Genomic DNA, 24,738 nt, shown 5'->3' on the forward strand with positions numbered 1-24,738 from the left:
TACCACAGCATATGGTACCTAATGGTACCATATGATGGAGAAGACTCTTGAGAGTTTCTTGGACAGCAAGAAGATCAAACCAGTCAATCTAAAGGAAATCAACCCTGAATATTCATTGAAAGGACTGATGCTGAGGCCGCAGCTCCAAAATTCTGGCCACCTGATGCAAAGGGCTGACTCATTAAAAAAGACCCTGATGCTGTGGCAAAGACTGAAGGCATAAGGAGAAGGTGGTGACACAGAATGAGATGGTTGGATGGCATCATTGACTCAATGGACATAAGCCTGAGAAAACTCCAGGAGAGAGTGAAGGACAGGGCAGCCTAGCATGCTGCAGTCCATGCTGGGGTCGCAAAGAGTGGGACATGGCTGAGTGAATGAACAATAACCAGCAATCCCATTCCTGGGCATATATCCAGAGTAAACTCTAATTAAAAAAGATACAGGCACACCTAGCAACAAGAGTCACATTAGCCAAGACATAGAAACTATCTAAATGTTCATCAACAGATGAATGGACAAAAAAGATGTTGTATATATACACAATGGACCACTATTCAGCCAGGAAAAAGAACAAAACAATGCCATTTGTAGCAACATGGATACACTTACCATACTAAGTGAAGTAAGCCAGAAAGAGAAAGATACTACATGATATCACTTATATGTGGAGTCTGAAATTTGACAGAAATGAACCTATCCACAAAACAGAAACAGACTCACAGATGTAAAGAACAGACTTATGTTTGCCAAGAAGAAGGGGAAGTAGGGAAGGGATGGAATGGAAGTTTGAGGTTAGCAGATATAAGCTATTACATATAGGATGGATAAACAAGGTCCTACTGTATGGCACAGAGAACCATATTCAATATCCTATGAAAAACCATAATAGAAAAGAATTTCAAAAACAGATTGTGTTTGTGTGTGTATATATATCTTTATCTATATATAGATATATAAGTGATTCACTTTTCTGTGCAGCAGAAATGAACACACTGTAAATCAACTATATTGCAATTAAAGAATACATATTCTTTAACTGAATATACATTTACATATATATACATATATATAAACAAAATGTGACTGTTTTAAAAAATGATTTCAGCTGGGATTTTGTCATTTTTTTTTTCACTAAATAATTATTTAAAATCAGGAAATAAAGGGAATTCCCTGGTTGTCCAGTGGTTAGGACTCAGTGCTTTCACCACCTGGGCTGGGTGCAATCCCTGGTCTGGGAAGTAAGATCTCATAAACCAAGCAGTAAAAGCACCACCACCCCCACTTCCCACACCAAATTAAAAATTTAAAAGTACATTTAAGTCTGGAACAGTGCTGTCCAGAAGAAATATAATACAAGTCACAAGTATAATTTAAAATTTTCTAAAAACCACATTCAGTTCAGTTCAGTTTAGTTGCTCAGTCGTGTCTGACTCTTTGTGACCCCATGGACTGCAGCACTCCAGGCCTCCCTGTCCATCACCAACTCCCAGAGTTTACTCAAACTCATGTCCGCTGAGTCGGTGATGCCTTCCAACCATCTCATCCTCTGTCATCCCCTTCTCCTCCCACCTTCAATCTTTCCCAGCATCAGGGTCTTTTCCAATGAGTCAGTGCTTTGCATGAGGTGGCCAAAGTACTGGAGTTTCAGCATCAACATCAGTCTTTCCAATGAACACCCAGGACTGATCTCCTTTAGGATGGACTGGCTGGATCTCCTTGCAGTCCAAGGGACTCTCAAGAGTCTTTTCCAATACCATAGTTCAAAAGCATCAATTCTTCAGTGCTCAGCTTTCTTAATAGTCCAACTTTCACATCCATACCACATAACCACATTAACAAAGAACAAAAAGAACAGGTCAAATTAACTTTAATAATATATTTTTACTTAATACAGCATATTCAGAATATTATCATTTTCACATGACAATGTAATCAATGTAAAGTTATGAGATATTTTATAATTTTTCATCCTAATTCTTAAAATGTAGCACTTACACTTCCAGCACATTTCAATATGGAGAGAATTCCCATGCTCACTAGCCACCCATATGTGGCCAGTGGCTATAACAGAGATAGAAAAGGATTAAAAAAAGGGCAAAAAGCAAGAACATTTCTCATCTTTGCCAGAGAATGAAGTGTTCCACATAAATAAATCAGCAGTGACTGAAGCTCACCTTTTCAAGCAAAGTTTCTCCTTTTATTCATTATTGACATCTTTCTAAAGCATGAAACAAACTACAATCCTTTTTAAACAAAGGATTATAAAAAGTACACTGATTTTTGGCTTGATAAGGGCTCACGAGTATTACCTGTTTTATATTCTGACAGTTAGCTCTTCTGTGTTCTTTTCAGACATCACTCCCCCATTAGAAACCAGGTGATAAATGGAAAACTGTCCTCTCAAATCTGCTCAGCTATGGGGATGCCTATGAAATGCTACTTCTGGATCATCCCTGCACTGGGGTCTGGCGGTCACCCCACCTAAAACGTGGTGTCGGGGATCTCATATCGAAAGAAGTCCATGTACAAAATTTCTCTTCAGTATATCCATCGTCCCTCCCAACCCCTTGTAAATCCTGTTAGCAAGTCTCCATCTACTGCCTACTGTCTCTGTTTTCACCCTCTATTCCCATTTCATCTCTCTGTTTCCATTTCATCTATAAGTTCTAACTGTAGATTAGAGCATGTGAATACATTCTTGAGTTTGCCATGGAGAGTCACCATTTACTGGCTGCCCTCTCTTGAACTAGTGTAACTACTAATAGGAGCCCAATCTTTCTCAAATCCATCCCAGTTTGGACAATGACACTGCTACCCCATCTAATAGTTCTATCCGTAAATCTCAGGCCAGTAGACTGCAATGATCAACCCTGCCTATAGATAAAAGGCATATGAAATACTCTTAAAAAAATTTCACTTTAATTAATATTTCTTTAAAATAAAGAATATTCTTTATTTCTAACATATTAAACCTTTCTCTTCAGTTACTCTGTCCCTTTTACATGATCTACTTCTCTTGTTAGCCTGCAATTCAAACTGTAACTTGTTAGATCTTAAAGTCTCTACTGTTTAAAAAAAAACACCTGATCCATTTATTGCAATCAACACGTTCCTGAAGAATTCTTGTCTTTGCTCCCTAATACCTTGCAAGTTGCCTTATATCTTTACCTGTTACCGGCCACACCCCAGCAAAACATTTATAATCCCCAAAGGCTTTATAGTGAAACAGAGTTTCACAACCATGCTCTCACATGCACTGTCAATAATGATGATAATACTTGATTTTTCCCAGAAACAGAGCCACGGTAAGACACATCAGTACATGCTGATAATTACAAGGGTACAAAAAGGGAACAGAAAACATAAGCAGCCTTAGCATCACAGAACAGAGGGGCAAAGGCAGCCACTAACAGCAACACCCACTTCTACTGTCCCTACCAACTGTTGCTTCTGATGCATCGAGTGTTTAGCAAACATTATTTAATCTTCACAATGACTCTGGGATGTTTCATTCTTAAACCCCATTATACTGCTGAAGAAAAAAAAAACAACTCATGTCTATTAACGGATGCTGAAGATCACAAAAGCGTATGAGTGTAACCTGAGGCAGAGATGAGATCTGACGCCGTGTTTGTCTATATGAAACCTGTGTTCTTCCTACAGATCATGCAGCCTCAGCAATCAAACTCAGGGCTACAGACAGTGTGAAAAAGGGAACTTTTAATTTATGAATGTACAGTATTTCAGAGTCCATGTCTCATTCTGGGTAAGAAATACGTTTGCACTTTGCTGAACCAAGTGGTGAGAAGGAGAAGGAATACTCATGACAGTTTAGTTCTTTACCATTAAGATTCAGTCAAATCCTCAGTTTCCTCAACCCTGCTGATTTTAGTTTCATAAATTTCCTTTCGTTAGTCTTTTTTAAAAAAAATTATTAATTTATTTTAATTGGAAGCTAATTATTTTACAATATTATAGTGGTTTTTGCCATACATTGACATGAATCAGCCATGGGTGTCCATGTGTTCCCCATCTTGAAGCCCCTCCCACCTCCTTCCCCATCCAACTAATTTTATTTCAACCTTGTTACTAAATAAATTTAGGTTGTCATATTTTCTCTCAGAACTTTCAAGGTAATGTTCTATTGGCTTCTGTCTTCTACTGATATTCTAATAAATTAGCTGTAACAGCTTGTAAATTACATGAGTAAATTAGCTGTCAATTTACCGGTTTCTCAGTGACTCTGTCTCTCTCTGGCTGTTTTTCATATCTTCTCATTGTCTTGGTGTTCTTCAATTTGACTACAAAGAGAATATGTGTAGATTCCTTTTTATTTATCTTGATCAGGATTTGGTGAATTTGCTATCTCTGATATTTGTGATTTATCAATTCTGGAAAGTTCTCAGCCATTCAGATGCCTCTTCCTCATTCTCACTATTACTTCCTTCTGGAAATCTGATTATAAGTGCTAGATCTTATTACTGTATTCCGTGTGGCTCTTGAATGTTTTTCTATCATTTTGTTTCTCTGTACCACATCCTGTCCAATTTCTGCTGCTCAATTTTATAGTTCATTGGACTGTTGTATGTCTAATCTCTCACTATTTATGTTATGCACTTTTTTATTTCATCAGCTTGATTTTTCATTTCCAAAGATTCTATTTTTTTCAATACTACACAATTACTAGTCTCCTTCTTTATTATGTTATTAATTTATTCTTATTTTCCTAATCACATCAGACAAAGTTATTTATTCTGTATACAAATATTAAAGTCCAACAGGTGAAATTCTGCCTTTATTTCTGCTGACTTGTTTCCTCAAGCATTAATTTTTCACTGTACACTAATAACTGCTGCTCTATACCTGTGGCAATTTTGAGGGTTTTAGATTGAAAGTTTTTCCACCACTAAAAAGGTATCTATAAATCTGCGAAGCAGCCTGGGAAACCAATAATGGGAGACCATTTTACTTCCTGGTTTGAGGTTTCTAAGACTACATAGGTGGTATATATTTGAATGCCCAACTCATATATGGGTAAGACTGTGGCTACAAATTCTCAAAGGAAACTTCTCTTTCCTCTCCCCCATCACCTCATAAACAAGGTCAAGGCAGACTATCCTGACATCTCCCTTTGTTGTTGGACAGATTTTTCCGTTAAGCATTCACATTTCACTGATTATACAGACTTCAGGAGCCAAGCCACAGGCAGGGATCTCAGTTCTAATTCCTTCTCTTTACCGACCCAAGATCTGATTTTTCTTTTCCTATGTGACCATTAAAATTCCTGTGTGGCTCTAAGTTCAAGTATCTGATAAGTGTTTTCTGAAAGTGAAGGTATGAGAGCTAGCTTATCACTTTGAATTGTTCCACCTACTTTTTTCCCCTTAACCTGGCAACTTCCCTGTGGAATCTGCTCATTTTAAACAGCGTCTGCTGTATTTGGTGAATCATTTTGAAGGTTCCCTGTCTTTCATTTCCAGGCAGGCAGGAAGGAAATCCTGAGTCCTTTCATTTGTTTCATGCCTATGACACAGAAGCCTAAGGAGCTGGGACATTTTCTGACCATCCTGAATGGTAGTACAGAGAAGCATGTGACCTTTAGTACCAGACGGTGTAAACAAGACATGTAATATTTAGGGTGAAGTAAAGTTAGCCATTTAGAAATTTTAGTTAAGAACGTGTTCCCTGATGGCAGTGATCTGGTGAGCTCTGGAGCAATTAAGAAAATAAAGGTATTTGTTTACAAAGGTAACCTGGTTTGGAAGAACTGTCGGACACTAAAGTTCAAACTAATTTGCTTTTGGTGTACTGGAAGACCTCGTCTACTGTGCATTGCTTTATCTACTTTGCACATATAGAGTTCCTAAAAAATTGAAGGCTTGTGGCAACCCTGCATAGACCAGGTCTACTGGGGCCATTTTTCCAACAGCATTTGCTCACTTAGGTTTCTGGGTCACATTTTGGTAATTCTGGCAATATTTCAAATTTTTTTCATCATTATTATATTTGTTATGGTGATCTGTGATCAGTGATCTGATGTTACCACTGTAATTATCTGGGGGCACCATGAACTGCACACCCATGTAAGACTGCAAATTTAATCTATAAATGTGTATGATTTGACTGTTCCATGGACTGGCCATTTCCCTCTCTCTTCCTCTCCTTGGGTGTCTCTATTCCCTGAGACACAGCAATTTGATATTAGGCCCATGAACATAACCCTACAATGGCCTTGAAGTGTTCAAGTGAAAGGATGAGTTCCGCGACTCTCACTTTAAATCAAAAGCTAGAAATGACTAGGCTTAGTGAGGAAGGCATGTCGAAAGACAAGACAGGCTGAAAGCTAAGTTTTCTATATCAAACAGTATGGAGATACACAAGATTCATGCTCTTTTCATGCCTGCTAACACAACATCTAGGCTTCTCTTGTGGCTCAGTGGTAAAGAAAGTGCCTGCCAAGCAAAAGACACAGGTCTGATCCTTGGGACAGGAAGATCCTCTGAGGAAGGCAATTTCCTCCAGTATTCTTGCCTGGAGAATTCCATGGGCAGAGGAGCCTGGTGGGCTACAGTCCATGGTGTCACAAAAGAGTCAAGAGACGAGTGAGTGATTAAACAACAATAACACAACATCGATTCTGTGGCCTGTGGATCAAAGAGTCATTTTGACTTTCAAGTCTTATTTAAGAAATATATTTTATAAGGCTATATAGCTGCCATAGATAGTGAGTCTTCTGATGGATCTTGGCAAAGTCAACTGAAAACCTTCTGGAAAAGAGTAACTTTCTAGATGCCACCAAAAACTTTCATGATTCATGGGAAGAGGCCAAAATACAAACTTTCAGAGGAGTCTGGAAGAAGTTGATTCTAACCCTCACAGATAACTCTGAGGGGTTCAAGACTATGGTGGAGTAAGTAACTGCAGATGTGGTAGACATAAGAAAAGAACTAGAATTAGAAGTGAAACCTGAAAATGTGACTGAGTTGCTATAATTTCATCATAAAACTTGATAGATGAGGAGTTGATTCTTTTTCTTTAAATATAAATTTATTTTAATTGGAGGCTAATTACTTTACAATATTGTATTGGTTCTGCCATACATCAACATGAATCCGCCACGGGTGTACATGTGTTCACCATCCTGAAACCTCCTCCCACCTCCCTCCCCATACCATCCCTCTGGGTCATCCCAGTGCATCAGCCCCAGGCACCCTGTCTAATGCATTGAACCTGGACTGGCAATTCGTTTCACATATGATATTATACATGTTTCAATGCCATTCTCCAAAATCATCCCACCCTCGCCCTCTCCCCCAGAGTCCAAAAGACTGTTATATACATCTGTGTCTCTTTTGCTGTCTCGCACACAGGGTTATCGTTACCATCTTTCTAAATCCCATATATATGTATTAGTACACTGTATTGGTGTTTTTCTTTCTGGCTTACTTCACTCTGTATAATAGGCTCCAGTTTCATCCACCTCATTAGAACTGATTCAAATGTATTCTTTTTAATGGCTGAGCAATACTACATTGTGTATATGTACCACAGCTTTCTTATCCATTTGTCTGCTGATGGACATCTAGGTTGCTTCCATGTTCTGGCTATTATAAACAGTGCTGCGATGAACACTGGGGTACACGTGTCTCTTTCAATTCTGGTTTCCTCAGTGCGTATGCCCAGCGGTGGGATTGCTGGGTCATAAGGCAGTTCTATTTCCAGTTTTTTAAGGAATCTCCACACTGTTCTCCATAGTGGCTGTACTAGTTTGCATTCCCACCAACAGTGTAAGAGGGTTCCCTTTTCTCCATACCCCCTCCAGCATTTATTGCTTGTAGGCTTTTAGATAGCAGCCATTCTGACTGGCATGAAATGGTACCTCATTGAGGTTTGATTTGCATTTCTCTGCTAATGAGTGATGTTGAACATTTTTTCATGTGTTTGTTAGCCATCTGTATGTCTTCTTTGGAGAAATGTCTGTTTAGTTCTTTGGCCCGTTTTTTGATTGGGTCGTTTATTTTTCTGGAATTGAGCTGCAGGAGTTACTTGTATATTTTTGAGATTAGTTCTTTGTCAGTTGCTTCATTTGCTATTATTTTCTCCCATTTTGAAGGCTGTCTTTTCACCTTGCTTATAGTTTCCTTTGCTGTGCAGAAGCTTTTAATTTTAATTAGGTCCCATTTGCTTATTTTTGCTTTTATTTCCAATATTCTGGGAGGTAGGTCATAGAGGATCCGGCTGTGATTTATGTCAGAGAGTGTTTTGTCTATGTTTTCTTCTAGGAGTTTTATAGTTTCTGGTCTTACGTTTAGATCTTTAATCCATTTTGAGTTTATTTTTGTGTATGGTGTTCAAAAGTGTTCTAGTTTCATTCTTTTACAAGTGGTTGACCAGTTTTCCCAGCACCACTTGTTAAAGAGATTGTCTTTTCTCTGTTGTATATGCTTGCCTCCTTTGTCAAAGATAAGGTGTCCATAGGTGCGTGGATTTATCTCTGGGCTTTCTATTTTGTTCCATTGATCTATATTTCTGTCTTTGTGCCAGTACCATACTGTCTTGATGACTGTGGCTTTGCAGTAGAGCCTGAAGTCAGGCAGGTTGATTCCTCCAGTTCCATTCTTCTTTCTCAAGATTGCTTTGGCTATTCGAGGTTTTTTGTATTTCCATACAAATTGTGAAATTATTTGTTCTACCTCTGTGAAAAATACCGTTGGTAGCTTGATAGGGATTGCACTGAATCTATAGATTGCTTTGGGTAGTATACTCATTTTCACTATATTGATTCTTCTGATCCATGAACATGGTATATTTCTCCATCTATTTGTGTCCTCTTTGATTTCTTTCACCAGTGTTTTATAGTTTTCTATATATAGGTCTTTTGTTTCTTTAGGTAGGTATATTCCTAAGTATTTCATTCTTCTCGTTGCAATGGTGACTGGAATTGTTTCCTTAATTTCTCTATTTTCTCATTATTAGTGTATAGGAATGCAAGGGATTTCTGTGTGTTGATTTTATATCCTGCAACTTTACTATATTCATTGATTAGCTCTAGTAATTTTCTGGTGGAGTCTTTAGGGTTTTCTATGTAGAGGATCATGTCTTCTGCAAACAGTGAGCGTTTTACTTCTGCTTTTCCAACTTAGATTCCTTTTATTTCTTTTTCTGCTCTGATTGCTATGGCCAAAACTTCCAAAACTATGTTGAATAGTAGTGGTGAGAGTGGGCACCCTTGTCTTGTTCCTGACTTTAGGGGAAATGCTTTCAGTTTTTCACCATGGAGGATAATGTTTGCTGAGGATAATGTTTATCATATATAGCTTTTATTATTTTGAGGTATGTTCCTTCTATTCCTGCTTTCTGGAGTTTTTTTTTTATCATAAATGGATTTTGAATTTTGTCAAAGGCTTTCTCTGCATCTACTGAGACAATCATATGGCTTTTATTTTTCAATTTGTTAATGTGGTGTATTACACTGACTGATTTGTGGATATTGAAGAATCCTTTCATCGCTGGGATAAAGCCCACTTGGTCATGGTGTATGATCTTTTTAATGTGTTGCTGGATTCTGATTGCTAGAATTTTGTTAAGGAGTTTTGCATCTATGTTCATCAGTGATATTGGCCTGTAGTTTTCTTTTTTTTTGTGGCATCTTTGTCAGGATTTGGTATTAGGGTGATGGTGGCCTCATAGAATGAGTTTGGAAGTTTACCTTCCTCTGCAATTTTCTGGAAGAGTTTGAGTAGGATAGGTGTTATCTCTTCTCTAAATTTTTGGTAGAATTCAGCTGTGAAGCCATCTGGACCTGGGCTTTTGTTTGCTGGAAGATTTCTGATTACAGTTTCAATTTCCGTGCTTGTGATGGGTCTGTTAAGATTTTCTATTTCTTCCTGGTCCAGTTTTGGAAAGTTGTACTTTTCTAAGAATTTGTCCATTTCTTCCTCGTTGTCCATTTTATTGGCATATAATTGCTGATAGTAGTCTCTTATGATCCTTTGTATTTCTGTGTTGTCTGTTGTGATCTCTCCATTTTCATTCCTAATTTTATTGATTTGATTTTTCTCCCTTTGTTTCTTGATGAGTCTGGCTAAAAGTTTGTCAATTTTATTTATCCTCTCAAAGAACCAGCTTTGGCTTTGTTAATTTTTGTTATGGTCTCTTTTGTTTCTTTTGCATTTATTTCTGCCCTAATTTCTTTCCTTCTACTAACCCTGGGGTTCTTCATTTCTTCCTTTTCTAGTTGCTTTAGGTGTAGAGTTAGGTTATTTATTTGACTTTTTTCTTGTTTCTTGAGGTATGCTTGTATTCCTGTGAACCTTCCCCTTAGCACTGCTTTTACAGTGTCCCACAGGTTTTGGGTTGTTGTGTTTTCATTCTCATTCATTTCTATGTATATTTTGACTTCTTTTTTGATTTCTTCTGTGATTTGTTGGTTATTCAGCAGCGTGTTGTTCAGCCTCCATATGTTGGAATTTTTAATAGTTTTTCTCCTATAATTGAGATCTAATCTTACTGCATTGTGGTCAGAAAAGACGCTTGGAATGATTTTAATTTTTTTGAATTTACCAAGACTAGATTTATGGCCCAGGATGTGTTCTATCCTGGAGAAGGTTCTGTGTGAACTTGAGAAAAAGGTGAAATTCATTGTTTTGGGGTGAAATGTCCTATAGATATCAATAGGTCTAACTAGTCTATTGTATCATTTAAAGTTTGTGTTTCCTTGTTAATTTTTTGTTTAGTTGACCTATCCATAGGTGTGAGTGGGGTATTAAAGTCTCCCACTATTATTGTGCTATTGTTAATTTCCCCTTTCATACTTGTTAGCATTTGTCTTACATATTGTGGTGCTTCCTATGTTGGGTCCATATATATTTATAATTGTTATATCTTCTTCTTGGATTGATCCTTTGATCATTATGTAGTGTCCATCTTTGTTTCTTTTCACAGCCTTTGTTTTAAAGTTTATTTTATCTGATATGAGTATTGCTCCTCCTGCTTTCTTTTGGTCTCTATTTGTGTGGAATATCTTTTTCCGGTCCTTCACTTTCAGTCTGTATGTGTCCCTTGTTTTGAGGTGGGTCTCTTGTAGACAACATATATAGGGGTCTTGTTTTTGTATCCATTCAGCCAGTCTTTGTCTTTTGTTTAGGGCATTCAACCCATTTACGTTTAAGGTAATTATTGACAAGTATCATCCTGTTGCCATTTACTTTATTGTTTTAGGTTTGAGTTTATACTCCCCTTTTGTGTTTCCTGTCTAGAGAAGATCCTTTAGCATTTGTTGGAGAGCTGGTTTGGTGGTGCTGAATTCTCTCAGCTTTTGCTTGTCTGTAAAGATTTTGATTTCTCCTTCATATTTGAATGAGATCCTTGCTGGGTACAGTAATCTGGGCTGTAGGTATTTTCTTTCATCACTTTAAGTATGTTCTGCCATTTCCTCCTGGCCTGAAGAGTTTCTACTGAAAGATCAGCTGTTATCCTTATGGGAATCCCCTTGTGTGTTATTTGTTGTTTTTCCTTTGTTGCTTTTAATATTTGTTCTTTGTGTTTGATCTTTGTTAATTTGATTAATATGTGTCTTGGGGTGTTTTCACCTTGGGTTTGTCCTGTTTGGGACTCTCTGGGTTTCTTGGACTTGGGTGATTATTTCCTTCCCCATTTTACGGAAGTTTTCAACTATTATCTCCTCAAGTATTTTCTCATGGTCTTTCTTTTTGTCTTTTTCTTCTGGGACTCCTATGATTCGGATGTTGGGGCATTTAACATTGTCCCAGAGGTCTCTGAGATTGTCCTCATTTCTTTTAATTCATTTTTCTTTTTTCCTCTGATTCATTTATTTCTACCATTCTATCTTCTACTTCACTAATCCTATCTTCTGCCTCTGTTATTCTACTATTTGTTCCCTCCAGAGTGTTTTTGATCTCATTTATTGCATTATTCAGTAGAAGGCAATGGTACCCCACTCCAGTACTCTTGCCTGGAGAATCCCGTGGATGGAGGAGCCTGGTGGGCTGCAGTCCATGGGGTCGCTAAGAGTCGGACATGACTGAGCGACTTCACTTTCACTTTTCACTTTCATGCATTGGAGAAGGACATGGCAACCCACTCCAGTGTTCTTGCCTGGAGAATCCCAGGGACAGGGGAGCGATTTAGCAGCAGCAGCATTGCATTATTCATTATGTATTGACTCTTTTTTATTTCTTATAGGTCTTTGTTAAACCCTTCTTGCATCTTCTCAATCCTTGTCTCCAGGCTATTTACCTGTGATTCCATTTTGTTTTCAAGATTTTGGATCATTTTCGCTATTATTATTTGGAATTCTTTATCAGGTAGATTCACTATCTCTTCCTCTTTTGTTTGGTTTGGTGGGCATTTATACTGTTCCTTTACCTGCTGGGTATTCCTCTGTCTCTTCATCTTGTTTATATTGCTGTTTGGGGTGGCCTCTGTATTCTGGCAGTTTATGGAGTTCTCTTTATTGTGGAGTTTCCTAGGTGTGGGTGGGGTTGTACAGGTGGCTTGTCAAGTTTTCCTGGTTAGGGAAGCTTGTGTCGGTGTTCTGGTGGGTGGAGCTGGATTTCTTCTCTCTGGAGTGCAATGAAGCGTCCAGTAATGAGTTATGAGATGTAAATGCGTTTGGAGTGACTTTGGGCAGCCTGTATATTGAAGCTCAGGGCTATGTTCCTGTGTTGCTGGAGAATTTGCATGGTATGTCTTGCTCTGGAACTTGTTGGCCCTTGGGTGGTGCTTGGTTTCAGTGTAGGTATGGAAGCATTTGATGAGCTCCTGTCAATTAATGTTCCCTGGAGTCAGGAGTTCTCTGGTGTTCTCAGGATTTGGACTTAAGCCTCCTGCTTCTGGTTTTCAGTCTTATTTTTACAGTAGCCTCAAGACATCTCCATCTCCTTTCAAAGACAATGGGCTGCTTTTCTGAGTGCCTGCTGTCTTCTGCTGGCATTCCAAAGTTGTTTTGTGGAATTTACTCAGCGTTCAAATGTTCTTTTGATGAATTTGTGGGGGAGAAAGTGCTCTCCCTGTCCTATTCCTCCACCATCTTAGGACCGCCTCCTTGTAATGAGGAGTTGATTCTTATGGATAAGCTCAAAAGTGGTTTCCTGAGATGGAACCTACTCCCAGTGCAGATGCCTTGAACGTTGTTGAAATGACAACAAAGGATTTAGAACATTACATAAACTCAGTTGATAAAGTAGCAGCATCAGCATTTGAGAGGACTGACTTCCCTGGTGGCTCAGACGGTAAAGCGTCTGTCTACAATGTGGGAGACCCAGGTTCAATCCCTGGGTCAGGAAGATCCCCTGGAGAAGGAAATGGCAATCCACTCCAGTACTATTGCCTGGAAAATCCCATGGACAGAGGAGCTTGGTAGGCTACATACAGTCCATGGGGTCGCAAAGAGTTGGACACGACTGAGCGACTTCACTAGTGACTTCACTAGTGACTGATTTTGAACGATGTTCTACTGTGGGTAAAATGCTATCGAATAGGTCTATATAATACAGAAAAATCATTCATGAAAGGAAGAATCAATCAATGTGGCAAATTCCTTTGTGGTCTTAAGAAACTCCACAGCTGACCCTAACTCTAGGAACCAACCACCACCCTGATAAGTCAGCAGTCATCAATATCAAGGCCAGACACTCCACCAGCAAAAAGATTAGAACTTGCTGAGGGTTCAGATGATGGTTGCTTTTTTTTTCAGTAATAAAGTTGAAGGGAAAGAGCAAATTAGCCAAGATGGCATGGTCAGGCTCTCTCATCCCATGGTCTCTCACTCTTGCCCTATGATTTGTAAATGATTATGTAATAGCTGAGATCACTTTTAGCACTGCCCATGAGGTGCTCCCTTGGTCACGGGCTACCTTGTGTGGTACGCCTGTATGAGTTTCACCATGAAAGCCCTGGCTGATGCAGCACTGAGGCTACAGTGGAATGACATCATGATTATGTTATTCAAGGTTATGTTATGGTTTTGTTATGGGTACGTTATGGTTATGTTGTGGCTGCTGCTATGGCTGCTGCATCAGCCAGGAGAGAGGTTGTATTATGGCTGCTGTTCCAGCCAGGAGAGAATAAATGTGTCTGTACTTCTTATAGCTCCTCGAATCTCCTTCCAGCCTCGTAGCTTCTGCCTTGCCTACCCTGGGTTCAGCAAACAGTCAAACAGTATGAACAGAAGACAACTAGCATCACGAACAGGATGAGCAATACAAAAGTGTTTTTCAATTAAGGTATGCACATTGTTTTTGCAGACATACTGCTATTGCACGCTTAATAGACTATAGTAGAGAGCAAATATAACTTTTATATGTACTGGGAAACCAAAAAATTCATGTGATTTCCTTTACTGTGGTATCTGCTTTATTGTGGAGGTCTGAAACGAACTTGCAATACTTCTCAAGTCTGCCTATGTACGTGTAATGCTTATTTGTTTTGTAGTAGTATTAGTAGAAAGAAAAAAGCCTTTTTGAGTATCTGTTACAATGCTATCATGCTGATTTACTCATATGAATTATTAGCCCTATCAATCTTTGCATAGATTAAAAAAAAACTCGAGGCTCAGTGATAAAAAGAGCCATCTTTATGGCACCATTAACAGGCCATGGAACAAGGGTTCAAATCTAGGTAGGTTGACACAGCCAATGGAGGCCTCCATCAATAAAGCCTGGAAATACAAAACTCACTTAACTACATAAATAGTAGCAGAGTCAGGTCAAACAAGCCAATTTACTCCTACTTTGGATGTCAAAATCAAGAGTTGTTCAAAATAAATGACTCCATTCCATCTACAGTAAAGGACTTACACAAAGTGCTTCTGCTACTCTTACTGCATGTTGAAACCTTTGCAAAGGCACTTCTTTGCAAAAGAAGCTTAGGAGTAAAGAGATGCTTTCCAACACTGTGCTGATTGCAGAGTGGCAGTTGTCAAGGTAAAGGCAAGAAATGGGTTTTTTTTAAAAAAGTACTTTAAAATCAGAATATAGGTTGTCTATGATAAATAGTCAAGGAATGGGAGATAAAGATGGGAAGGAAAATTTCACTGTATAACTTTTTATATTTTCTGATTTTTGAGTCACGGGAATAAGTTACATATTCAAACAATTACACTCTAGGAAACTAGTCTAAAAGTCAACTCTAATCAAGTGTTCAAGCTACTGTATGTAACGAGACTGGTTACATAGTCTTGTAACAAAAGACTAACAAAACCCGAGTAAACAAAGTCCTTTCACTTCAATTATGTTTATTCCCTACACTATGAAAGTTCTCTCAAAACAGTCAAATTTTTCAGGTAAAGTCACTGTTTCGTTCTAAATAACTTAAGAAAAACCTTTATAGTGGCTGGACTAGGAGGCCAGTGAAATGAGAATGATTTAGTCATTTATTTAAATCTATTTGCTGAAATCCCTCTAAAAGATAGTCCACCTGTGTCTAACACCAATGCCAGTTTATCCCTGGATCCACGTACCTTTAGGAAAAGCAGGTTTCATGGCCATCCTGCCCACCAGGCATTCTTTTAGCATGGATTCATAGTTGACCCAACGATGAACCTGGCGTGGGAGAAAAGTAATATAAAAGCAACATGACTCCAACTCCATGAGATGCTACCATTTTTTTTCTGATCAAAACTAGACATTCTTACACTGCTCTGAAAAACTAAAAAGCAGATTCAATTAGCCAACAAGGGAGGGACAGAATGAGAGCATATGCAGGGATGGTTTAGAAAAATGTTCTCCAAGTGTCGTCGGTAGACCTCTGGAGAATCCCGATGCCCAGATACCCATAAGGTCTTGACTAGTGTCAATACTGGGTTGGTTACAATGTTCATTTGGGTTTTTCCATAATGTCTTATGGGAAAACCTGAATGAACTTTTTGGCCAATTCAGTAACACTAAGATGTTATTTACCTTTTTCACTGTGTTAACATCTGCAACAGTTTTTGAAAAAGCAATGTGGGTAAAACCGCATCTTAGCATATAGCAAGGCAGTGGCCTCAATCATGATATTCTTCACCACCACAGACTCATGGGGGTGGAGGGAATTGGTTTCATTTGAGAATATCCTTCCTGAGGTAGGAAAAAAAAAACGTTCTTAAACCTGAACCCTTGGTTTCAGGACTTTTTTTATACGCTGTGTGACAAATGGGAAGTTCTCAAAAACACTTATGCTGCTAAGTAAGATGGTTTCCCTGAGGAAAAACATTTAGGCAATTGTTTGATTTGCATATCAAACTGTTTTTTCTTGAAAGGATGTTTATACGTAAAAGAAAATGCATGACTTATAAACTAGTTACTCGGACTTGGGTATCTAATAGACATTTTCTTCAAAATGAACAGAGTGAAATTGTCATCTCAAGGAAAACAACTAACAGTATTTGTTGCCAGACTTAAAAATGGGAATTAAATTTAAACAATCTTTCTGGAGGACATATTCTCAATATACACTAAAAATCTTAAAATACGCAACTCTTCTATTTAGTAATTCCGGAATTTACCTGGGAAAATATTTACATATACAGAAATATCCAGGCACCAGGACACTCATCATAGCACTATTTATATTAGCAAAATATTGGGAACAACCTAAAAGACCAATTGTAAAAGATCATAACAGAAAATCATAATATATTATTCAATAAATGCTATATAATAATTAAAATAATCAGGTCAAATAATACCGTCATCAGAATCTTTATGTACGTTTCCTGAATATATAAATTTACATTAAAATAGAAAATATGTAAAAATATATATGTAATTATAAATGGGCAATCACTAATAGAAATTTAAATTTTATTTACAAATATTTTAAAATAGAAAATATGTAAAAAATATATATGTAATTATAAATGGGCAATCACTAATAGAAATTTAAATTTTATTTACCAAATATTTATAGAGTATCCAGTTATGTGTAAAGTACCATCTCTGGGGCTATGTAGAATTTTAACAGATAGATGAAGGAAAAAGATATTCAAAGAGGCAAAGGTACAGGATTTGTCAAAGCTAGCGATTCGCTCAAAGCACTTCAGTTTGCTCAAAGCAAGGTCCATGTTGAGAATATTTACCTTGACACATTACTTTTAGGCCCTCAAAAGCCAGACTAATGACCTTAAATGTATTATACTATGTGAAATGGAATATCTCATGCCACATGTTTATTAAAACAAGGATGAAACAGCCATCAGAGACTTCAGGCCTTCAAATGTGCATTTCTGAGCCTGGAGGGCCCCCAAAAGAGAGAACAATGCCTGCAATGAAGCAGCTGTTAGCTGAGGAACTTAAGGCTGTCACAGTCATCAGCCGTTACATCCCTCCCATGTAAGCCAGTGAGCCCTAGTTCAGTTCAGTTCAGTTCAGTTCAGTCCCTCAGTCGTGTCTGACCCTTTGCGACTACATGAACTGCAGCACACCAGGCCTCGCTGTGCAGCAGCAAACCCGGAGTTCACTCAAACTCACGTCCAGCGAGTTGGTGATGCCATCCAGCCATCTCATTCGCTGTCGTCCCCTTCTCCTCTTGTCCCCAATCCCTCTCAGCATCAGAGTCTTTTTCAATGAGTCAACTCTTCGCATAAGGTGGCCAAAGTATTGGAGTTTCAGCTTTAGCGTCATTCCTTCCAAAGAAATCCCAGGGCTGATCTCCTTCAGAATGGACTGACTGGATCTCCTTGCAGTCCAAGGGACTCTCAAGAGTCTTCTCCAACACCACAGTTCAACAGCATCAATTCTTCAGCACTCAGCTTTCTTCACAGTCCAACTCTCACATCCATACATGACCACTGGAAAAACCATAGCCTTGACTAGACGGACATTTGTTGGCAAAGTAATGTCTCTGCTTTTCAATATCCTATCTAGGTTGGTCATAACTTTCCTTCCAAGGAGTAAGCACCTTTTAATTTCATGGCTGCAATCGCCATCTACAGTGATTTTGGAGCCCCCCAAAATAAAGTCTGCCACTGTTTCCACTGTTTCCCATCTATTTCCCATGAAGTGATGGGACCAGATGCCATGATCTTCGTTTTCTGAAGGTTGAGCTTTAAGCCAACTTTTTCACTCTCCACTTTTACCTTCATCAAGAGGCTTTTTAGTTCCTCTTCACTTTCTGCCACAAGGTGGTGTCATCTGCATATCTGAGGTTATTGATATTTCTCCCGGCAATCTTGATTCCAGCCTGTGCTTCGTCCAGCCCAGCGTTTCTCATGATGTACTCTGCTGCTGCTGCTGCTAAGTCACTTCAGTCATGTCTGACTCTGTGTGACCCCATAGACGGCAGCCCACCAGGCTCCGCCGTCCCTGGGATTCTCCAGGCAAGAACACTGGAGTGGGTTGCCATTTCCTTCTCCAATGTAGGAAAGTGAAAAGTGAAAGTGAAATCGCGGTCGTGTCCGACTCCTAGCAACCCCATAGAATGCAGCCCACCAGGCTCCTCTGTCCATTGGATTTTCCAGGCAAGAGTACTGGAGTGGGGTGCCATTGCCTTCTCCGATGATGTACTTTACATTAAGTTAAATAAGCAGGGTCACAATATACAGCCTTGACGTACTCCTTTTCCTATTTGGAACCAGTCTGTGTTCCATGTCCAGTTCTAACTGTTGCTTCCTGACCTGCATACAGGTTTCTCAAGAGGCAGGTCAGGTGGTCTGGATCTCTTTCAGAATTTTCCACAGTTTCTTGTGATCCACACAGTCAAAGGCTTTGACATAGTCAATAAAGCAGAAATAGATGTTTTTCTGGAACTCTCTTGCTTTTTCCATGATCCAGCAGATGTTGGCAATTTGATCTCTGGTTCCTCTGCCTTTTCTAAAACCAGCTTGAACATCTGGAAGTTCATGGTTCACGTACTGCTGAAGCCTGGCTTGAAGAATTTTGAGCATTACTTTCCCAGCGTGTGAGATGAGTGCAATTGTGTGGTAGTTTGAGCATTCTTTGGCATTGCCTTTCTTTGGGATTGGAATGAAAACTGACCTTTTCAAGTTCTGTGGCCACTGTTGAGTTTTCCAAATTTGCTGGTGTATTGAGTGCAGCAATTTCACACCATCATCTTTCAGGATTTGAAATAGGTCAACTGCAATTCTATCACCTCCACTAGCTTTGTTCATAGTGATGATTTCTAAGGCCCACATTCCAGGATGTCTGGCTCTAGGTAAGTGATCACACCATCGTGATTATCTTGGTCATGAAAATCTTTTTGTACAGTTCTTCTGTGTATTCTTGCCACCTTTTCTTAATATCTTCTTCTTCTGTTAGGTCCATACCATTTCTGTCCTTTATCGAGCCCATCTTTGCATGAAATGTTCCCTTGGTATCTCTAATTTTCTTGAAGAGATCTCTAGTTTTTCCCATTCTGTTGTTTTCCTCTATTTCTTTGCATTGATCGCTGAGGAAGGTTTTCTTATCTCTCCTTGCTATTCTTTGGAACTCTGCATTCAGATGCTTTATGTTTCCTTTTCTCCTTTGCTTTTCACTTTTCTTCTTTTCACAGCTATTTGTAAGGCCTCCTCAGAGAGCCATTTTGGTTTTTTGCATTTCTTTTCCACGGGGATGGTCTTGATCCTTGTCTCCTGTACAATGTCATGAACCTCCATCTCAGGCACTCTATCAGATCTAGTCCCTTAAATCTATTTCTCACTTCCACTTATAATCATAAGGGATTTGATTTAGGTCATACCTGAATGGTCTAGTGGTTGTCCCTACTTTCTTCAATTTTAGTCTGAATTTGGCAATAAAGAGTTCATGATCTGAGCCACAGTCAGCTCCCGGTCTTGTTTTTGCTGACTGTATAGAGCTTCTCCATCTTTGGCCGCGAAGAATATAATCAATCTGATTTCGGTGTTGACCATATGGTGATGTCCATGTGTAGAGTCTTCTCTTGTGTTGTTGGAAGAGGGTGTTTGCTATGACCAGTGCATTCTCTCGGCAAAACTCTATTAGCCTTTGCCCTGCTTCATTTCATATTCCAAGGCCAAATTTGCCTGTTACTCCAGGTGTTTCTTGACTTCCTACTTTTGCATTCCAGTCCCCCATAATGAAAAGGACATCTTTTTTGGGTGTTAGTTCTAAAAGGGAATTAAAAAAGGAGAATACTTGCTATCGGGCTACAGCCACTCTCTACAGATGAGGGATAGGGGATGTAAAAACAGATGGGTGCAGGATGCTGGCCCTAGATAGCTAAGAAACACTTCACTGAAGGAAATTATTTCAGTAAGCCCTGAAGCTAGTATCTTCCAAGTTGCTCAGTTGTGTCCAGCTCTTTGTGACCCCATGGACTGCAGCACGCCAGGACTCCCTGTTCTTCACTATCTCCTGGAGCTTGCTCAAACTCATGTCCATCAAGTCGGTGATGCCATCCAATCATCTCATCCTCTGTCATTCCCATCTCCTCCTGCCCTCAATCTTTCCCAGCATCAGAGTCTTTTCCAATGAGTCAGTGCTTTGCATTAGGTGGCCAAAGTACTGAAGCTTCATCCTCAGCATCAGTCCTTCCAGTGAATATTCAGGATTGATGGGTTTGATCTCCTTGCCGTCCAAGGGACTCTCAAGAGTCTTCTCCAATACCACAGTTCAAAAGCATCAATTCTTTGGCGTTCAGCCTTCTTTATAGTTCAACTGTCACATCCATACATGATTACAGGGACCTTTGTCAGCAAAGTAATGTCTCTGCTTTTTAATACACTGTCTAGGTTGGTCACAGCTTGTCCATGGAACAAGTGTCTTTTAATTTTGTGTCTGCATTCACCATCTGCAGTGATTTTGGAGTCCAAGGAAATAAAGTCTGTCATTGTCCCATGTATAGAAGAGTGCTAAATTTCTTAGTTTGAGATATCTGGCTTTCCTTAATTAACAATAATCTTTCATGTTCAGACTATCTGCCCCCTTTGCTGCACACTTCTATAAAATCTGACTCCTTCCCTGCCTCCTTGGAGCTACTTGAGATGCTGCCTCCGGGAATGAAGTCCTAAGAACTCTCACTTTTCAGGTTGTGACTATTTTTCAGTCAACAACTGCCAATGGTGAGCCTCCGAGAGCTGCAGAGCAAGGTTCTAAGACAACTGTCTCTGAGAATACTACTTTAGTTGTCATGTTATCTAAATGGTGCTGAAGGTAAAGGTATTAGGGCAGTATTAAAATACTCGGGTGAGAGAGGGTGGTGATGACCTGACTAGAGGCAGTGGGGAAAGAGAAAAGGTGCAATATTTAAAGACAGAATCACAGAATTTTACCAGAAATTGGATATTGGGACACCTTTGTTACCAAGAATGTTGCCCCAGAATCATAACCCTGCCTATCCCTCATGTGGAAACTAACTACCCTTATCTGAGTTTCTGGCCCAATTAGAAAAGGACGAAGCTGCTCCTAAAGAACTTTCTAAAGAATCAGTTAGAACCAATGAGGCCCAAATGGCAAAAGACCTGCTGACCTCCAGTGGACTGAGCCCTCTTTATACATTCACTGTAATACATTAGCATGCTAAGGGACACATCCCCCAGTGCCACAACAGCTGACAATTGCCATGACATCAACCAGAAGAACCCAAAAAAACAAGTGAAAAGGAGTGTTGCCTCATTCTGGATCCAAACCACACCTCTGTCTCAGAAAAGTCATTAATATTCCTCCCACTCTTTATCAAATTCCCTCCATTTTACCTCAACCTTCTATATATATGGTGTCTCAGCCTGAGCAGGGTCAAGAAATTGATCCGCGAACTAGTTCTTGCTTCTCCATCCTTTGATCACTGAATAAAGCTTGTGCTGTTGCAGTCTCAACACTGGTTTTGTCATTGGTTGTATGAATCTGAGCAAAAAAAGAACCTCCCTGGTTGAGACAAGGGGTCTCGGCCTAGGCTAACACTCGGGCACAAGTCCAGGTGACCGATTTGGTAACACAACGAGAGAGGGCAAAGACTACTCAAGTGGTTTCAAGTTCTCATTTCCAGAAACAGGAAACAGAGGAGGGAAAAAGGGAAGAAGAATATGAGTTGATGTTATCTGAGGGTGCGCTAAGCTCAAGTATCAACAGGTTATCACACTGTCCATCCAACAACTGGAGATACTAAACAAGTAATCAGGAATGAGAAAAAAAACTAGACAGAAGTCTGACAGTAAAGAGATTACTTAACATTCTTTGTACAACTCAAATACTAAATATTAAAGATACAAGAAGTTTCACTATCGTTTCTAAAATATAAAGTTTCCTTCTGTGAGGAAAAGTCATAAATAAGGGGAATGCAGCAATCTGGTAACTAGTGTGGACAAAGAATGCAGCCTGCCATTTTAATAAACAAGGATCTTGTAGCCATAAAGCAATCAACCACGACAGCTGCCTGCTATCGTGCCCTAAGGAGAATTCAGGCTTCTCTGGCGGCTCAGTCGGTAAAGAATCCATGTGAAGTACAGGAGACCTGGGTTGGAAGATCCCCTGGAGAAGGAGATGGCAGCCCAGTCCAGCACTGCCTGGGGAATGCCATGGGCAGAGGAGCCCGGTGGGCTACAGTCCATAGGAGCAGCAAGAGAGTTGGACGTGACTTAGTGACTAAACCATCACCACCCACCAAGGAGAATTCAGGATGGAGAAAAAGAGGATACTGGCTCTAGAGAGTTAAGGTGACATCAAAGGAGTAATTGATCTTCCTATACATAGAAAAACACTAAAATCATTAACTTGAGAGGTTTTCTTTTTGTGATTAGTAATCTTTTGATATTCAATTGATGTTTTTTTTTTCCCAGCAAAAATTCCTATAAATCCTGGTTTCTCCCTTATCTCTTTGGGAACACCTTCTCAAAGCTATCTGACAGGCTGCTTCTGGACTATAGTTCTCAATAATGCCCCGAGTGCATTTTTTTTTTTTTTTTTTGGTCAACAAAAGGATTGTAGAACTTGCTAAAGAACTTAACAATACAGTAGTTCTTATGATTTCCCCCCAACAAGCTTAAATAAGGTCCTTACAATCACATGACACTAAGAAATATAAACAGGACTAGATGTTACTGGAAATTCATCTATGGCAGAGTACATTCAGCCATCAAGAGGTTACAGGAGCCAACTAAAAATGGTCTCTTGCCATCTGCCTCTACAAAGATGAAGTTACCAGCCACTGCAGCCACTGACCTTCAACATACCCTGAAAGGAATTCAGGGCACAGATCAAGAATGAGACACTCTGTGTTCCGGTAAAAACTGGCAAAAAGGGCCTTCACAGAGTTAGACGATTTCAAGAGAAGATTTTATGAGCCTAAATTCTTACATCTTCTCACACTTAGGAAGCATTAAAATCACTAAGAGTGACATCTGCTCTTTGTGACTAACAGCAAGCCTCTGCCGAAATATGAGCTTGACTACATGTACCCCACTTCACTAAAAACATACGACCTCTCCCGCAACCCCATTGGAGCAGTTTCTCAGAGCTGTCTGAAATGCTGTCTCCCAGACTACAGCTCTCATTTTGCCACCAATAAAACTTAATCACAATTCTCACACTGTTTTGTTTGTTTTTTCAAGTTGACACACAGGAGAGATGAAAATCTGGTAGATAAATTTTCCTGGCAAATGTTCCCAAACAGTTTTCTATTTCACTTGCATTGCTAGCAGATAACCAATACCAAATTACAATGGGAATTTACCTTAAATTAGCAATAAGAGCCTCCCAAGGAGAATCCTAGTATCACTGATAAGCAAAAATGACTTTTTTCCAAGCCAGTAAAAACATTAATAGCAAATGATATTTGGCTATTTAAGCAGGTGCGTGTAAGTACATTAAAATACAAAACAAATTGTATTTCTGGTAGCCTGGTAAAAAAATAAATCTCCAAATGGATGAGAACATAAAAGGAACAGAAATTAAATTTCATTTGTTCAGAAGACAACTCTAAAAATAACTCAACTGGTTCAGGTATCTCAACTGGTAAAGTCCAGTACTACAACATGGTTATTAATCATCACTAAAATACAAAATAAAGCATTTGTCAGATGAAGGCAAATTTCTATTCCTAATGCATAGGCAAATTAAATGAGCAGTTGCTATTTATGAGCATCTTCCCACACTTCAAAATTCAAGCCAACATATCTGAAATTTATGCCACTATTTTCTTTCTCTCTCTCACTGCCACACTACTGAACCTAAGAGTGTGGTCCCAACTAGGATAGAATGATCACTTTCAGCACCTTACCTGATCAAAAAGGTCAGTGCCATCTGATCCTGCTGCTCTCATAAGTTCATCTTCTCCACCAGGATGATACTCCATATATGGGCTGACATTATAAACAAAGCCTACATCAAATAAGGAGAAATAATACCCTAAATGAACTTCTTAAAAACTGTACAAAGTAGGTGTACAAAGTAGATGTTTTAATAAATTTTTCCAAATACCTCCCACTTAACAAACCGTTACTCAGAAGTATTAAGGATATAAAGGGTCTGAGGTTTCACCATACTTGCAAGCTAACAAGTTAGGCTGCTGGTTTCATGGGTCCTGACAGAAAACACGAGACTCCTAGGTTAGAGACAAAGGATAGCTGAGTACTTACATCAGCAGCAGTAACTAGAAAATTCGGCACCTACGTAAGTTTCCCAAGCCCCAGTTCCCACAGAGCTTTGTGAAGAGGGCCGGATAAGCAGCTGTACACTCAACGTGCTGCATGATGGAAAAGGAACCTTGAGCATAGGAAGCCCCGAACCTTTTATAAGGGGCAGTAAATACACCTGCCCTTTGTTCTGGAGGCAGACATGA

At 39.3% G+C, this 24,738-nt stretch overlaps 1 protein-coding gene across 6 annotated transcripts in view; it reads right to left on the reverse strand.

The window, feature by feature from the left end:
* Positions 1–24,738, reverse strand: part of CYB5R4 (cytochrome b5 reductase 4) — a 128,035-nt gene that overhangs the window by 64,873 nt on the left and 38,424 nt on the right. For 4 of the 6 annotated variants that reach the window (XM_070376646.1, XM_070376642.1, XM_070376643.1 and 1 more), the window contains exons 3-4: positions 24,178–24,278; positions 15,485–15,566 (exon numbers count right to left, since the gene is read on the reverse strand). In XM_070376646.1, coding sequence (XP_070232747.1) covers positions 15,485–15,566; positions 24,178–24,278 — 183 coding nt within the window. The remainder of the gene's footprint in view (positions 1–15,484; positions 15,567–24,177; positions 24,279–24,738) is intronic. The other 2 variants (XM_070376644.1, XM_070376645.1) reach the window with 1 other exon arrangement.

Source organism: Bos mutus, chromosome 9, assembly GCF_027580195.1.
Source record: "Bos mutus isolate GX-2022 chromosome 9, NWIPB_WYAK_1.1, whole genome shotgun sequence".
Taxonomy (NCBI): domain Eukaryota; kingdom Metazoa; phylum Chordata; class Mammalia; order Artiodactyla; family Bovidae; genus Bos; species Bos mutus.